The sequence below is a fragment of the Anguilla anguilla genome, chromosome 13 (assembly GCF_013347855.1).
Source record: "Anguilla anguilla isolate fAngAng1 chromosome 13, fAngAng1.pri, whole genome shotgun sequence".
In the NCBI taxonomy this organism is placed as follows: domain Eukaryota; kingdom Metazoa; phylum Chordata; class Actinopteri; order Anguilliformes; family Anguillidae; genus Anguilla; species Anguilla anguilla.
Genome location: NC_049213.1, coordinates 11,597,290 through 11,613,818, shown reverse-complemented (window position 1 = coordinate 11,613,818; position 16,529 = coordinate 11,597,290). Strand labels below are relative to the sequence as shown.

The 16,529-nt window shown below is 46.0% G+C and overlaps 1 protein-coding gene across 2 annotated transcripts in view; it reads right to left on the bottom strand.

Moving 5' to 3' along the window:
* LOC118211819 (peroxisomal succinyl-coenzyme A thioesterase-like) overlaps positions 1-16,529 on the bottom strand; it is a 17,847-nt gene extending 1,318 nt beyond the window's left edge. Inside the window, exons 1-11 of one of the 2 annotated variants that reach the window (XM_035389311.1) lie at positions 16,113-16,514; positions 15,114-15,323; positions 14,354-14,453; positions 13,721-13,923; positions 12,478-12,653; positions 11,650-11,766; positions 6,856-6,941; positions 6,196-6,289; positions 4,340-4,420; positions 3,827-3,962; positions 541-1,551 (exon numbers count right to left, since the gene is read on the bottom strand). In XM_035389311.1, the coding sequence (XP_035245202.1) occupies positions 1,445-1,551; positions 3,827-3,962; positions 4,340-4,420; positions 6,196-6,289; positions 6,856-6,941; positions 11,650-11,766; positions 12,478-12,653; positions 13,721-13,923; positions 14,354-14,453; positions 15,114-15,323; positions 16,113-16,233 (1,431 nt within the window). In that variant the 5' untranslated portion in view covers positions 16,234-16,514 and the 3' untranslated portion in view covers positions 541-1,444. Of the gene's footprint in view, positions 1-540; positions 1,552-3,826; positions 3,963-4,339; positions 4,421-6,195; positions 6,290-6,855; positions 6,942-11,649; positions 11,767-12,477; positions 12,654-13,720; positions 13,924-14,353; positions 14,454-15,113; positions 15,324-16,112 lie in introns of those variants that run through there. The other variant, XM_035389310.1, reaches the window with a different exon arrangement.

The window sequence follows — 16,529 nt, the reverse complement described above, 5'->3', positions numbered from 1 at the left end:
AGAAACTGTAAGAAATTTGGTTCTATAAAGGACACCTGTTACGCAATTTCAGCAACTGGGTTCGTACACACCCACGCCTACAATAAACACTGGGCTATTTATAGGCTTTAGTGTGATACGGCTACTAAACCGTCAGAAGCGTGCATTTTAAAAAGAACAACAGAGACATGACTAACAAGCGGTTCGCTGAAAACATTTGATTGCACTAGAATGACAGTGTGAATTGAGGTAATTGATCCAAACATTGTAGACAGCTTAACTACACATGCGATGACTAAACGTTGAAGTTGAAAAAATCAGACCAATCATTTTAAAGATAATCGTTAGATTCTTTTTTGTTCATAAAGTATTTCATTATATGTTATTTATTATTAAAGAACATTTATTATTAAAGAACAAAACAAAGACCTGGAGATTGCCTTCCAGAATTCACAGCCATGATCGCCATGGTTACATTAGCACGTTGTGGCCTCACAGAGACCTGTTATGGGGGAGTGGTTTGGGAGTTTCAGTGTGGCAAGAACGATTAACACAGTCAAATGTTGTTCATTGGTTTGCAGATGGTTTATTCCAAATACAAAGGAATTTTACATAAGAATATAATATTTCTAAACACGCCTGGCATTGTTGTTCACGTTGTTGGGGGGGGGGGGGGGGGGGGTGCCCCCATTGTCACCTGTACCATTTGCAATGCTGACAGAAACTTTGTACGAGGCACTATCAATATTAAAAGACTCAAGATGAATAATACTAAGCATAAAATATCCCTGTATGCAGATGATATCGTTTTATATATAAAAGACCCAGAATTTTCTTTTTGCCATACTTACATAATACAATAGAGAAAGTTGCCAGATTTACGGGATATAAAATACATTTTTAATCGAATGTTTGCCTCTAATGGATATGCATAATTGGAGGACTCAACCACTATCTCTGTTAGGAAGAATCAATGTTGTAATAATGAATCTTCTTCCAAGACTCAATTTTCTCTTCCACATATTACCATGTTACTTATCATCTTCATTTTTAAAATCTCTTAACAAGTACACTTGCATAAAAAGCCACATATTAGTTTAACAACCCTATTGAAGCCAGAGCCCATTGGGGGGTCTTTGCGTCCCCAAACCCCAACATCCATTATTATTTTTGTTCAGCCTAACTAAGAAATCTAGTGTCATGGTCTTTGGGTACACAGGATTACTCATGGGTCCAAACGGAAGCCAGTCTTGTGGATCCTTTACCAGTGGATTCTCTTATGTTTACATACATTAATAAACACTTTAATAACAAAAAAATATACAAAACATTGTTTCACAGATATAACACATTTCACATGGAATGAGGCTCCCTCAGAAGCATTATACAATAAATTAAAATTACATCCAATATAACTGTCATTTGCACTCGTAAAGATTCTTGGTAAGCTGGCGTCAAAGAAAGGCTAATTGCCCCCTCTGAGATGACACTCCAGGAAATCCAGAACCTTCTTCCAGGCATCTTCCTGAGCGGCTGCATGAGGTGCAGTGTGTCCACCCCAGCAAACCATCACTGGGAGAGAAACAGGCCCCCACACGCATTAGTATTTCCCACTCTTTAAGTGTACCCATAGCTGTAAGCAATGCCAATAAACCCAGATCCTACAATGCCTCTACGCTCCATAAATTCTACAGTCAAGCTGAGAGAAGTCAGAGACGGAGGGGAGGACAACACTTGAGAGTTCAAATGTATAAATTACTCTGCGTTTCAAGGCGCTCTTCATTTTATCAAAATATCTTGTCGTGTGGGAGAATGTGTGTGCAACTCTACATTGTAACGAAAGGAAGACAAAACCTGTAAATATTTAAATATTCTAAATACACATTCAAAATATTTGTGTTAAAAATTAGAAACCATAAAATACACAAAAAGATATTATTATGGCTTCTAAATAATACTAACAAACGTCAGAGGACAAAGTAGAAGTACATACTGCCCCCTTGTGGCAAAGAGACACAATCGCCCTGTGAAAGAAGGACAGCTTTAAAATGGCTACTTATTATTGAATTGGTTGCTTACTACATTAACAATTTAGCAGCTGACAAACAAGCTGGAGAGTAGTAGGGATAGTACAACAGTAAGGGGTACAAGAGGCTCATTACAGAGGTAAGGGGAATGAGAGGGTTATTACAGCGGTGTGGGGAATGAGAGGGTTATTACAGCGGTGTGGGGAATGAGAGGGTTATTATAGCGGTAAGGGGAATGAGAGGGTTATTACAGCTGTAAGGGGAATGAGAGGGTTATTACAGCGGTAAGGAGCATGAGAGGGTTATTACAGCAGTAAGGGGAATGAGAGGGTTATTACAGCAGTAAGGGGCATGAGAGGGTTATTACAGCAGTAAGGGGTATGAGAGGGTTATTACAGCGGTGTGGGGTTTGAGAGGGTTATTACAGCAGTAAGGGGTATGAGAGGGTTATTACAGCAGTAAGGGGTATGAGGGGGTTATTACAGCGGTGTGGGGTATGAGAGGGTTATTACAGCGGTGAGGGGTATGAGAGGGTTATTACAGTGGTAAGGGGCATGAGAGGGTTATTACAGCAGTAAGGGGCATGAGAGGGTTATTACAGCAGTAAGGGGTATGAGAGGGTTATTACAGCAGTAAGGGGTATGAGAGGATTATTACAGCAGTAAGGGGTATGACAGGGTTATTACAGTGGTAAGGGATATGAGAGGGTTATTACAGCAGTAAGGGGTATGAGAGGGTTATTACAGCGGTAAGGGGTATGAGAGGGTTATTACAGCGGTAAGGGGAATGAGAGGGTTATTACAGCGGTAAGGGGAATGAGAGGGTTATTACAGCGGTAAGGGGTATGAGAGGGTTATTACAGCGGTAAGGGGTATGAGAGGGTTATTACAGCGGTAAGGGGTATGAGAGGGTTATTACAGCGGTAAGGGGTATGAGAGGGGTATTACAGCGGTAAGGGGTTTCAGAGGGTTATTACAGCGGTAAGGGGTATGAGAGGGTTATTACAGCGGTAAGGGGTATGAGAGGGTTATTACAGCGGTAAGGGGAATGAGAGGGTTATTACAGCGGTAAGGGGTATGAGAGGGTTATTACAGCGGTAAGGGGTATGAGAGGGTTATTACAGCGGTAAGGGGAATGAGAGGGTTATTATAGCGGTAAGGGGTATGAGAGGGTTATTACAGCGGTAAGGGGTATGAGAGGGTTATTACAGCAGTAAGGGGTTTGAGAGGGTTATTACAGCAGTAAGGGGAATGAGAGGGTTATTACAGTGGTAAGGGGTATGAGAGGGTTATTACAGTGGTAAGGGGTATGAGAGGGTTATTACAGCGGTATGAGAGGGTTATTACAGCGGTAAGGGGTATGAGAGGGTTATTACAGCGGTAAGGGGAATGAGAGGGTTATTACAGCGGTAAGGGGAATGAGAGGGTTATTACAGCAGTAAGGGGAATGAGAGGGTTATTACAGCGGTAAGGGGTATGAGAGGGTTATTACAGCAGTAAGGGGAATGAGAGGGTTATTACAGCGGTAAGGGGTATGAGAGGGTTATTACAGCGGTAAGGGGTATGAGAGGGTTATTACAGTGGTGTGGGGTATGAGAGGGTTATTACAGTGGCAAGGGGTATGAGAGGGTTATTACAGCAGTAAGGGGTATGAGAGGGTTATTACAGCGGTAAGGGGTATGAGAGGGTTATTACAGCAGTAAGGGGTTTGAGAGGGTTATTACAGCGGTAAGGGGAATGAGAGGGTTATTACAGTGGTAAGGGGTATGAGAGGGTTATTACAGCAGTAACAGCAGTCAGTAAGAAAGGGTCTCTGCCTACATTTGGTAGGCCGCATGGTCCACAGTGAGATGCGGGCATGCGGTGAGTATGGAGGTTCAAGCAGGTGACCCGCGCCAGGGTACGACACCCAGGTGAGCAGGTGGGATTTATTGGAAGCTTGCAGTCCCTCCTTTATCTGAAAACAGCACAACGAAATTACGACATAAGCATGAAAAAACATGAGCATGAAAAATGTACTCTTTACTCAATCCTCAAAGCATTTCAGTACATGAATGCTGTAAAACTGCTGTATCTGAGCTGCTGTATCTGAGCTGCTGTATCTGAGCTGCTGTGTCTGAGCTGTTGTATCTGAGCTGCTGTATCTGAGCTGCTGTCTGAGCTGCTGTGTCTGAGCTGCTGTATCTGAGCTTCTGTGTCTGAGCTGCTGTGTCTGAGCTGCTGTGTCTGAGCTGCTGTATCTGAGCTGCTGTATCTGAGCTGCTGTGTATTTTGAGCTGCCATTTGCTGGGGACGCTGCGCGATACATAAATGGCGGGAAAACGGGAAATTCACCTGGGCTGCGTTCTCCAAAACCGAGCAGCTGATGTCGTCTTCGGAAGTGACCAACAGCAGGGGGCAGCGCAGGTTCTCCACCTGCAGAAACACACGGACACAGGACAGGGGTCTCAGGCCTGGAATCTCCGTGGATTTCATCCTAAATCATATGTGCATATGAATGTGTGTACGAATGTACGTATGAATGTGCGTATGAATGTGCGTACAAATATGAATATGCATATGAATTAACCTTTCGGAAATTTCACGCATTTCATATATAGTCTGACAGGTATTATGTATGACCTACCCGTAGGCTATATTCTCTATGGGTAGTGCCTCTTACAGTTTTTTTTTGATTGCTAAGACACATTTAATGAAACAATTCCCCTTTTTCTCAGAACTATTAACACAATCCCAAAACTACACATAAATCAGCACAAACCTCAAACATCCATGCCAAACTCAAATTATCTTCTCAAAAACATATACTCTTCCATCAAAATTAAACTTTGCCTTGAAATGGCACACACAAGCCATCGAAAACACAGACATTGTAGATTACACATAACACACCAGTGAGATAAATTCAAAGCACTACTGCAAAAACCCTTTATAGCAGTGTGTAAGGAGTTATTTTCTCCTGGTTATTCTACTTATTTTATGGTTTTCAGATTTTGATCTTTGCAATGTTACACTACTAACAAATGAGGGAGTGTGCAAATTTCCAAATATTTTATCTGTAGTACTGAAAAGTGATGCTGAGTGAAAAGTACTGTACAGTAACCACAACACAGTTGAAGGAACAAAAAAATGTAGTATTTTCAAAGGAGAGTAGCATTCATAAAAGGAACTCAGTATATGCAGCACTATAAACACAAACAGCAATAAAATCTAAAGAACATATCGTCTGTAAATACACTTCAACATTATATAGACAGCATATCCTCTCACAGTAGTACAGCAGATACAATACGTAACATTACAGTAAATTATAGTACCTGTTTTCTTGTCTGAAAGTATGGACAATGGATGCCACTGTGAAACGATTCAAGTTTGGCTGAACTCTCTGTCCAGCTTCCCTCATCATCATACCATGCACCAGCACATGGTCAAGGTGGCAGGTATTTCGTCTGGGACAAATTGTCTCCTGCCTCTTCGTCTCCTTTGTCTTCCTGATCTTTGGACAGCTTATCCATTTTGAAGATCCATTGTTCAAAAGCACACAGACGCAAACTGTGGCCCTATTTACTGATCCAGAGATTGTGACCGGTGTGTAAACAATTTTGCTGCCAAGTGTTTGCACCTAGAGAAAGGTGTGCTACCTGAGTTTATGTTGTGATGACCTGAGTTAAGTGTTTTGACTACTAGTGTTTGTTGCATGAGCACAATGTGTAACCAGTGATTCATGAGAGCATTTGTTTGTAGAGATTAGCAGAAAAAGTTTAACAATTTGCAGCATGTGTTAAAACAAGTGAAAAGTGTTTATAGTTTTGAGAGATGTGTTGGTCCTCTGAGAACTGAAGTAATAATTTGGGAGTTTTTGCTAAAAGAACCAGTTTTAGTGTGTTAGCAATCGAGAAAAACTGTAAATAATTGCCAGAGTATAGACCTAGAAAATAAGAACAAAAGAAAATATCCCTGACCGTTCTGTATATGTATGGCAACTATGACTTTTCTATTGGCAGTGTTCATGTCTATATATTATCCTGTAATGCACCTGTTCTGTTTTATATTTATTTAACTAGTACGGTGGAGGTCACACAGAATCTTATTTTCTCACTTGGTTCAAATTGCCGAATGTTCCCACAGTGCCGATGTGCGGAAGAGACTCGCACGGTCGACGATGTGTTCGGTCGCAAACGCTCAAATACCTTAATTTTGGTGCTTAGAGGAAGAAATTCGGGAAGGGTAGCCCGTTTAAAATCCACGTAGCCTGGAAGGTCATGGCTGTACACTACCTTAGACCTGAAACAGACACAGGGGGCTTCGCTGTTTGGTGGGCACAGCAGAATCTCACTAAATGTACTCTATTCATATTCTATCGCAGGATTTCTGCTCGCTTTAGAGCTTGGGGTTTTTAACAGGGGGGCCACAGACCTCCGGGGGTCCTCGAAGGTACTGTAGGGGGTCCCCTGGCCAGATTTGATGATGCAGTGACAATATTTGGGAAAATGTTTCAAAAATTAAAAAATTTAACTTATGATGGGGTCCCCTGGGTGCCTTTGAGCCTGAGTGGGGGCTCTCTGGATCAGAAAAGGTTGAAAAGCTTTAAATGGACTGCATTTATATAGCGCTTTTATCCAAATTCACACACACACTCACACTCGCACACCAAAGGTGAAAGGCTGCCATGCAAGGTACCAGTCAGCTCGTTGGGAGCAATTAATGGTTAGGTGTCTTGCTCAGGGACACTTCAACACTCCCAGGGCGGGGGATCGAACCGGCAACCCTCCAACTGCCAGACTCCAACTCTTACCTCCTGAGCTATGTCGCCCTTCAAAGTCATTCAGTCCCGACGTCGTGCTACTTACGCTCCGAAGCTCACCACTTTCCCATCGGCTTCCACGCCCTGGGCCGTGGACCCGATCGGCCCGTTTATTGCAATTATGCACCGAGGCTGAAAGACAAGAGGCACAGGAGAGGGATACGTGTTCATACTTGTGTACCCAGCACGTTCCACTGAGAATGCCATTACTGGAGGGGGAAGAGGCAGCTTGGTACCACAAGGCACTTAAGACACTATACCAGCATTATTAAGACACTATGCCAGCGTGTGAACCCGCGGCATCGAATCCAGACCGTGCCAACCGGTCAGCGTTGGTTGAAGGAGGACTTCCCTAATTCAGGATTCATACCGCCATTATAGAGTGCAAAATATGCCGTTCAATAGATCTAAACTGAAGAAACACATAAGATGGCAGTGTATCTACTAAAGAGCATATCATTTGTCTCGGCTAGGTTAAGTACACGTTCAGCTTTATGAACTGAGGAGCCACTTGGCCAATATCATTAAGAAATAGGTCATGCAAAAATGCTTGATCAACAGAATACTCAAAGCCCCTCTTGACAACAATATTTTAGCTTTTTAGCATGTTGAATAATTGCAATTGGATCCAAGGACATAGCACCACATGCTACATATTTATGTGGTCTATTTGTCAATATCAGATCCGGGAGAGCTGAATTTGCAGGATTCTTTAAATCAGGTCAAGTTGGCATGGAGATAAGCCGAGTGAAATTTAATGAATTAGATAACCAATTAAATTTAAGATCACATACAACAGCCAGCTCAGTGGTCTTACATAAAATCAATGAGTTGACTATATTAATGATGGCGTTGCAGATGGAGGGCGATAGACACCAGAAATAGAGAAAGTGCATTCTCCTCGGCGTGACTAGAGCTTCACTTCCGTCCCTCTGAGTAGCTAGTCTAAGTATTGTTTTGCTTGTTAGTTGTGTCTTGTGGCCTTAATTTGCCTTAGTTTCTTTAAATTAGTCGTCTTTGCTTGTTGCGTCGTCATTAGTGATTTGTAGCCAGCTGTTTTTACCGGTTAAACTCCTAGTCAGCTGTGCAATATTGGTAGTAATTAGTATCGCGTAAGTCTTTGATCGGTAACTTTGTTTCATCCCCGTTTTATCTGCGCAGCTGTTTTGGTTCAAGGTATTGTAAATTGCTTGTATTTGATCCGTTTAGAGCCGCTTATCCCTACATTATTGAGTAATTACGCGGCACTTCAAATAGTGTTTCTGAGCGACGCTAGCGTCGCTCCTCGTCAGTTTTATGCAAGCTCTTCCCATCTCTGTCTGCTCTCTGCCCTACAGCACCCGGTTCCAAAGACGTGGCCCCCCTAAGCGACGGAACCCAGCTAACCTCTCCTACCCCCAGCTGTCTCCCTGCAATAACTGCACAGTTGCTGGAGGACTTTGGAACTGCCAGTCTGCTTCAAAGAAGGCTGATTTCATCTCAGCCTATGCCTCCCTGCTCTCCCTTGATTTCCTTGCCCTCACTGAGACATGGATCACCCCAGAGAACACTGCAACCCCTGCTGCCCTCTCCTCTTTCTTTTCATTCTCCCACACTCCCCGACCATCAGGCCGTGGTGGTGGCACTGGTCTTCTAATCTCTCCCTCCTGGAAATACTCAGCCCTATCTCTCTCTGACCTACCCCGATTCAGTTTTGAATACCATTCTGTTTCAATCACCTGTCCAACTAATCTATACATTGTTGTCATTTATCGCCCCCCAGGTCCACTGGGAAACTTCATCGATGAGCTGGATATCCTACTCAGCTCTTTCCCTGAGGACGGCACCCCACTGATCCTGCTTGGAGATTTCAACCTCCACCTGGAAACATCTCAGTCTTCAGCTGTCCTACATCTCCTCCACTCCTTTGACCTCTCCCTACAGTCATCTCCCCCTACCCACAAGGCGGGCAACCTCCTCGACCTGGTTTTTCTGAGGAATAGCCCTTGCACCGATATCACTGTAACCCCTCTGCACACCTCTGACCACCACTTCGTTTCCTTCTCCCTCCCCCTTGCTCCCTCTCACCCACCTTCTCCCCCCACACCCACTGTATCTGTCCGCCGCAATCTCTGCTCCCTCTCAACCTCCTCTCTTGCTTCATCTGTCACTGCTGCCCTCCCTCCTCTCGAATCCTTCACTACCCTCCCCACTGATTCTGCATCCACCTCCCTACTTTCCTCCCTTACATCTGCTCTTGACTCCCTCTGCCCCACTGTCTCTAGGCCAACACGTCCATCTCCTCCCCGCCCGTGGATGTCCAATGCCATACGCACCTCCAGGGTTGGACTCCGTGCAGCAGAGAGGAAGTGGAGGACATCCAGAGATGCTTCAGACCTCTCTGCCTACCAATCCCTCCTTGCAGCATTCTCCTCCACGGTGACTGCTGCCAAGGTAAACTACTATCAAACCAAAATCCATAACTACCGTTCTAACCCTCGGCAACTGTTTTCTGTTTTTTCCTCTCTCCTCAGCCAGCCATCTGCACGCCCTCAGTCCTCGCTCACTGCTGACGACTTTGCAACCTTCTTTGACGAGAAGATTGCAGTCATCCGCAACTCCTTCTGCACTCCACCTCACCCTATGCTCCCCTCCCCCTGTCTCTCCACTCCTCTGCTTACGGTCACTGGCTCCCAACTCCCCACCCCTCAACCTGTACTCTCCCCCTCCCTCACCATTTCCCCTTGTTTCTCCGACTTCTCTCCCCTCACCGATTCTGAGGTTTCACAACTCCTACTTTCCCATCGCCCCACAACCTGTGCCCTTGACCCCATTCCCTCACCACTCCTCCAGGCAATCTCACCCGAGATTCTCCCATTCATCACCTCCCTGGTTAACTCCTCCCTGACATCCGGCTGCTTCCCGTCAACCTTCAAGAAGGCCCTCATCTCCCCCCTCCTGAAAAAGACTACACTAGACCCCTCCATCATTGGGAACTACAGACCGGTATCTCTCCTTCCATTTCTGTCAAAAACCATTGAACGTGCTGCATCAAATCAACTCTCTGTGTTTCTTTCACAGAATGAGCTCCTCGATCCCCATCAGTCTGGATTCAGACCAGGCCACTCGACAGAGACCGCACTCCTCTCTGTCAACGAAGCTCTCCACGCAGCCCGAGCAGCCTCCCTCTCCTCCGTCTTATTACTTCTGGACCTATCGGCAGCCTTCGACACAGTCGACCACCCCACCCTTCTGTCCTCCCTATCTGCAATGGGGATCTGTGGCACAGTCCTCAATTGGATTGAGTCTTACCTCTCAGATCGCTCCTTCCAGGTAGCCTGGGCTGGTAAAGTATCTGCGCCACACCCCCTCACCACCGGAGTCCCACAGGGCTCGGTCCTTGGTCCTCTCCTCTTCTCTCTCTACACCCAGTCCCTTGGCCCTGTCATCACAGCTCATGGTATGTCTTACCATTGCTATGCTGATGACACACAACTGTTTCTCTCCTTCCCACCCTCTGACACACAGGTCTCAGCCCGCATCACTGCCTGCCTGAGTGATATTCAGAGCTGGATGGTCCGCCACCATCTCAAGCTCAATCCAGGTAAGACAGAGCTCATTTATATTCCGGCTCTTAACTCCCCTCTCTCTGATCTCTCTATCTCCCTAGGTAATACCATCCTCACACCATCACCCTCAACTAGAAACCTTGGCGTGGTGATGGACAACAGACTGTCCCTCACCGAGCACATTTCAGCAGTGACACGTTCATGCAGGTTCTTCCTGTATAACATCCGGAGGATCCGCCCCTTCCTCACAACTTACTCGACCCAACTCCTCGTCCAGGCAGTGGTCCTGTCCCGCCTGGACTACTGTAACTCCCTGCTTGCTGGCCTCCCAGCATCATCTATCAGACCCCTGCAACTCATCCAGAACGCAGCAGCGCGTCTGGTCTTCAACCTCCCCAGACATTCCCACGTTACCCCCCTGCTCACCACCCTCCACTGGCTCCCCGTGATGGCTCGCATCAAATTTAAAACATTAGTGCTTGCCTTCAAAGCAGCCAGGGGGTCAGCCCCTCCCTATCTACGTCAACTCATCAGACCCTACACCCCAGCTAGACCTCTCCGTTCTGCTGCCACATGTCGCCTGGTCCCTGCCCCGGCTCGCACCAGCACCCGGTCACGCCTCCTGTCTGTTCTAGCCCCACGGTGGTGGAATGACCTTCCTGTGCAAGTCAGAACAGCAGAGACCCTGGCCGTCTTCAAACGTAGACTGAAGACTCACCTCTTCAAGCTACATCTCACCTCATCACCCCCCACTACCCTCTAACATCCATTAAACCTCAACTGAGTAACCACGCGTCATGTTATTTTCATGTAACTAGGTTCATCTACAACTAGGTGGGTGGGGGGTGGGAATTTATATATATTTAAAAAAAAAAAAAAAAAAAAAAAAAAAAAAAAAAAAAAAAGGGGTACAATTCACACTTTTTGCAAAGTTATACCTATTGTAGCTCTCTTGCAGGAATGTTGTAAAGCGCTTGTCTCTGAGTTTTGTAATGCACTTGTTGTAAGTCGCTCTGGATAAGAGCGTCTGCTAAGAATCTATAATGTAATGTAATGTAATGTAAATAACTAGAGACACGTTTGCCGCAGTTGTTAAGTTTGTTAAAAAGACAGATAAAATCACGTTTTAGTATAAGGCCCAATCCTGTCACTTTTATTTAATAAAAATGCAGAACAGGTCCGTTTCAGCTAAATTCCAGAGAATGTGAGGTTTCGAACTGATCATTACTCAACGTCAGTATTTCAGTTGGCAGCAGGCGCCTCCCCCCGCGACCCTCGGGTTGCAGACTCACGTTGACGGGCAGTTGAGTGGCGATGCGCAGGGCGAGGTAGGCCCCGTAGGACAGCCCCAGCACGGCCACCCGGCTCCCGCACACCTGAGGGTGATTCTGCAGCAGCTGGAACGCTGCCTGAGGGGAGACAGGACCGGGCGAGATCAGCCTCAGCACAGACACGGCCCCGGCACAGATTCCACAGGCACACTAGGGACCCAGCTTATCTCCTCAGGGACGTTTGTGAATCCGCCGAACCGAATCTGGAGCAGTGGATGTTCTCTATGGCAAAACATCATGGGGAAACTACCGTTATCGACTGGATCCCTTCGTCATTAACAAGCCAGGAGGCCATCTGATTGGTCAATAGAACCTGGGCTCCATGGTTTTGCAGACTTCATGACACAGTGTGGCTGCTTTTTAATCGTTTCCCCCCTTTTTTTCCTCCACAATCATGCCTCTCACTGCCACTCACACTCCTGCAAAGGGGGTCTGGAAGTGGACCGCATGTAATGCTCTTTGGCACTAACCAAGGTACCAGTGACCACACCAAACTCTCCCAGCAGCTGTGCCATTTTGCTCTTCACCGTGTGACACTCCCAGTACCGCTACATATCAGCCTGTAAGGGATAAGCACGTGTTGTGACATCCTGCAGGAACAGGAAGCTGTGCGAGCAGGACAGCGCTGTAAAACTTCATTTTCAGAGTGAGGGAAATGGGTCTGTGGCAGAATTCATTCAAAATAATTCTAAACGGACAACTGACAGGAGCAATAATAACAACACAGTAAATGTACATCCTCCTGAACCTGTAATTATATTAAAATGACTTTTAAAATAATAATTTCACCTGGATGTAGTCGTCTCCCACGTTGATCGCATCGAGCGGCCCGGGAATGTCTCTGTGGCCGAAGTAAGCCAGAGCGAAGCTGGCTACGCCCCGGGAGGCCAGCAGGGCGGAGCGGTACTCCACCAAACCGCCCCCCATTCCCCAGCAGTCCAAAACCGCAGGGAACGGCCCTGGACCTGAGAGAGGAACACAGAGACAATGTTCAGAATCAACACCAGGGGGCGCACTCAGGCAGCCTCAACACCAGGGGGGTGCACTCAGACAGCCTCAACATCAGGGGGCGCACTCAGACAGCCTCAACGTCAGGGGGCGCACTCAGACAGCCTCAACATCAGGGGGCGCACTCAGACAGCCTCAACACCAGGGGGGCGCACTCAGACAGCCTCAACACCAGGGGGCGCTAATTATGCAATAATCTGTTATGAAATTCATTCATTCATTCATTCATTCATTTATTCAGTTAAAAGGTTAATTAATATTGTAGTGGAAAAAATGAAACGCATTTCAAGACATTACGATTCCAAATACAAATCAAAGTGTAGTTTTTTGTGATTAATAATCTCAATATGTCAAGGTCCCCTGGACTGTGGCAAACAGCATGACAGACAGAATATTACATCTGCTCAGACAGTGTTTCTGCAAGACGAGGTGCTGTGGATTCAATAAAGAACGTATTCCTAACAGAAAACTTGTATTGTTCCTTTTCTCCTCTTCTGAAGGTCCGTATTCGTTTATTTTCTACTGTTAAGAATCATCCCCCTTAGAAGGGATGTATAACTGCGTGATCATCTGTGTTCAATGGACTGGCCTTGTCAGAGGTATAGTTCCCTGACAGCCATTGGAATAAAGCGATATACAGTATTTGTCAAGGAATCATCTCTCTGACCTGGCGATTGCTTTTCCACAACATCATTATTGTCAAGTGGAACACAAATGGAAAAAATGACCATTCAAAGTGTTCTAACCCTGATTGGGTAGATTGACAGGGCACCTATGTGCAAAAAAAGTTTGATTAATGTTTTTGTCTTTCAGCGATCTGCCAAAGGTCCATCTGGATCAAAATATTGTCACAATAAAATCGGGGAGTGTTAATTGCTTGCGAACACTCTCATTAAAATAATTTTAAAAACATTGAAGAAATGCGTAATTAAATCATGCGCAATTTACAATCATCCACTTGTTCTGGACCTCACAAGCCTGTTAAACCTGTCAGTGGTTTGCTATGATCGAACCCGGCCCTCACCTGGGGGTAAGAACAGGGTTCCCACCAGCCCCTCTTCCCGAATGTCGATCCTGCGCACCCCGGGGGCTGTGTACCAGCGTTCCACAGTCACCGCAGCCAGCTCCTCCCCCTCATCATGTGACCTGACGCCGTGCGATGACACGTGCCCGTTCAGCAGGGACACCTGGAACGTGTATGGAGTCTCCACATTCTTCTTCCTCAGCCTGCAGAGAGAAACATCACAACATGAACACTGCTTTCACATGGAGGGACACTGAACACTGTAAGCACTGCTTTCAGATGGAGGGACACTGAACACTGTAAGCACTGCTTTCACATGGAGGGACACTGAACACTGTAAGCACTGCTTTCAGATGGAGGGACACTGCACACTGTAAGCACTATCAACATACAGTACATACACTACAATATGAATTGCTATCCTTAACTGTGGTAATAGCAACAACCACCACTATATCAGCAGTAATAATAATAATAATAATAATAATAATAATAATTATTATTATTATTATTGTAATGAAGAAAAAGAAATTGAATGAAAATAAATACATAATAATAAATAAATATTAATAAATATATACATATATATATATATTTTGGTCAACCAGTGGTCCTCTCCCGCTTTCTCCTTACCTCAGCCCCTCCCTCTCCCCAGGTGCTGGAAACAGACTCCAGAACAGGCCCATGGGCTCGCAGCCAGTGTACGACCCCCCCTGGGCCTCGTCCCGTGACACTGAGGGGGGCAGAGCAACGGCACACATTTCCCCCTGCTCGACTGCAGCAACAGGTTAACCGCCATTTCACAGCACCCCCTGCTCGACTGCAGCAACAGGTTAACCGCCATTTCACAGCACAACAACACAGTCAAACCCACAGGTCTGCAAACATTACTACTGAAGGGTTAAACATAGTTTTTTATCCACTTAATTCTGTTCTGTTCAATCTTGCTTGTGATTTTATTCTTAACAGAGCTGGCTGTGTGCTGTTACAGGTTGGGTGCTATCCTCTACCCCTACAGGACTTAAACCACAAAGCTAAAAGGGAGTACAAGAGATAATGGAAAAATCTGGCCAGTGAAGAGGGCAAAGTTTAATAAGGCAGGTGTCCTTGGTATTGACACACATACAGTAGTTGCGCAGTGCTTCTGGAAGGATATAAAAGATCCCTGTAAATAAGTACAGCATGGTGTTGACTGTCGGCAGACGTACTCTTTCTGTAGAAATAAGACCCTGAAAACTGCATCTAGTGTTAAGGGTGTTCCTGAATGGATTGCCTCCTTATTGCAACACAAATATGGATTTTTTAAAAAATTTACATAAAAGCAAGAATTAAATATTTTTAAAAATCAATAAATTCTGGAAAAGTAAAAAAAAAAAAAACCCAAAACACTCACGGTTCAAGACCCCGTTCCCGTCTGCGTAATAATGTGCCAGTGCCTCCCACAGGTCCCCCTCCTCACAGCGCAGGCGGGCTCGCACCGTGACGGGGCAGCGCGGGGTCAGGTGACGCGCCTCCAGCACTACCGGCTCGTCCATGAGCGCTCGAGTGGGCGTGGCCATCAGCGTGGGCGCAGGAGCGGAGGTGGCCCTCCCTCGAACCGCACCTGCCCAAGATCACCAAGGACGATCGAGACCAATTACCCCGGGGTCAGTCAGCCGCGGAGGGGGAGGCCTTGTGAACTGAAACCCTGCTTCCTTCGCCGCGCGGCGGTCCCAGCGATCAGCGACGGCGAGGCCTGAATTCCACCCGAGCCGCACAGTGAACCCAGAGATGGTCCATTCATTCGTGGAGATATTTTACCGACAGGATTAATAACTGATAATAACTTATGAGTGAAGGGGGAATGGGTGCTGGTCCCGCCTCTCAGCTGTATTATGTCCAATCAAATTGTCTGAATCGATTGCCTCACTGAAGGCAACCCCTGACCTTTTGTGGTATTTGAAATCTCTGGCTGGGCAAAAGAGTTTTTCAAAACACCATCTGATGACCACAACAGTAGCAAAGATTCCCAGTAAGCTAGATAGCCTGTGAGGTCATTAGAACGACACAGATAAAATACAGTTTCACAATCAGATAAGAACATGAACGCTGTGTCATACTTCAGTGGTTCAACGTACTAGAAATACAAGTCTGTAGTGACGGAGTACACTTCCTACTGACTAACATTTAAAAGTGAAATAACCCCTCATTTTACTGACAAAATGGCCACAGCTTGGAACAGCTTTCTGTCAGATAAGGGCCTCGGTCCACCTCTGCATTACACGGGACGCAGGAAACGCCACTCAAGACCTCTACATACAGGACTTCACCTGCCGCGTCATAGAGCAAATAAGTTGAATCTAGTACATTAGCATAAAGGTGGAGATCCAGTGTATCTCCATTCATTTCTCACCCGTCATGCCGCGTTGCCAAACCATCTTCTGACCGAGGGTGACCCTGACAGGCAACAGCACAGACAGCCGAATCAGCGTCTCCCAATGGCCGGCGAGCAGCACTGACCTCCGCGTAGCCATCTCCCCAGCCGCCCTGTGACACACAACATAAATGGCAGAGCGGTAGAAGAAATATATCTACATCCAGGTCTTTATATTATTTATCGACGTCTTCCGCGTTCTCTCTTAGCACACAGCATCCATTGCACTGATAACTGGCACGGTGAATGAAAATCACAGTCCTGACTGGCGAATCCCATGCTGATTATCACTGGTTTAAACTGGGCGTGCTGCCTTCTGAACATTCACCTTTAACCACGGCCTTACATGAACTACAATGAGCAAGTTAATTTTTCCCCAGGACACCGCTGGAAAGC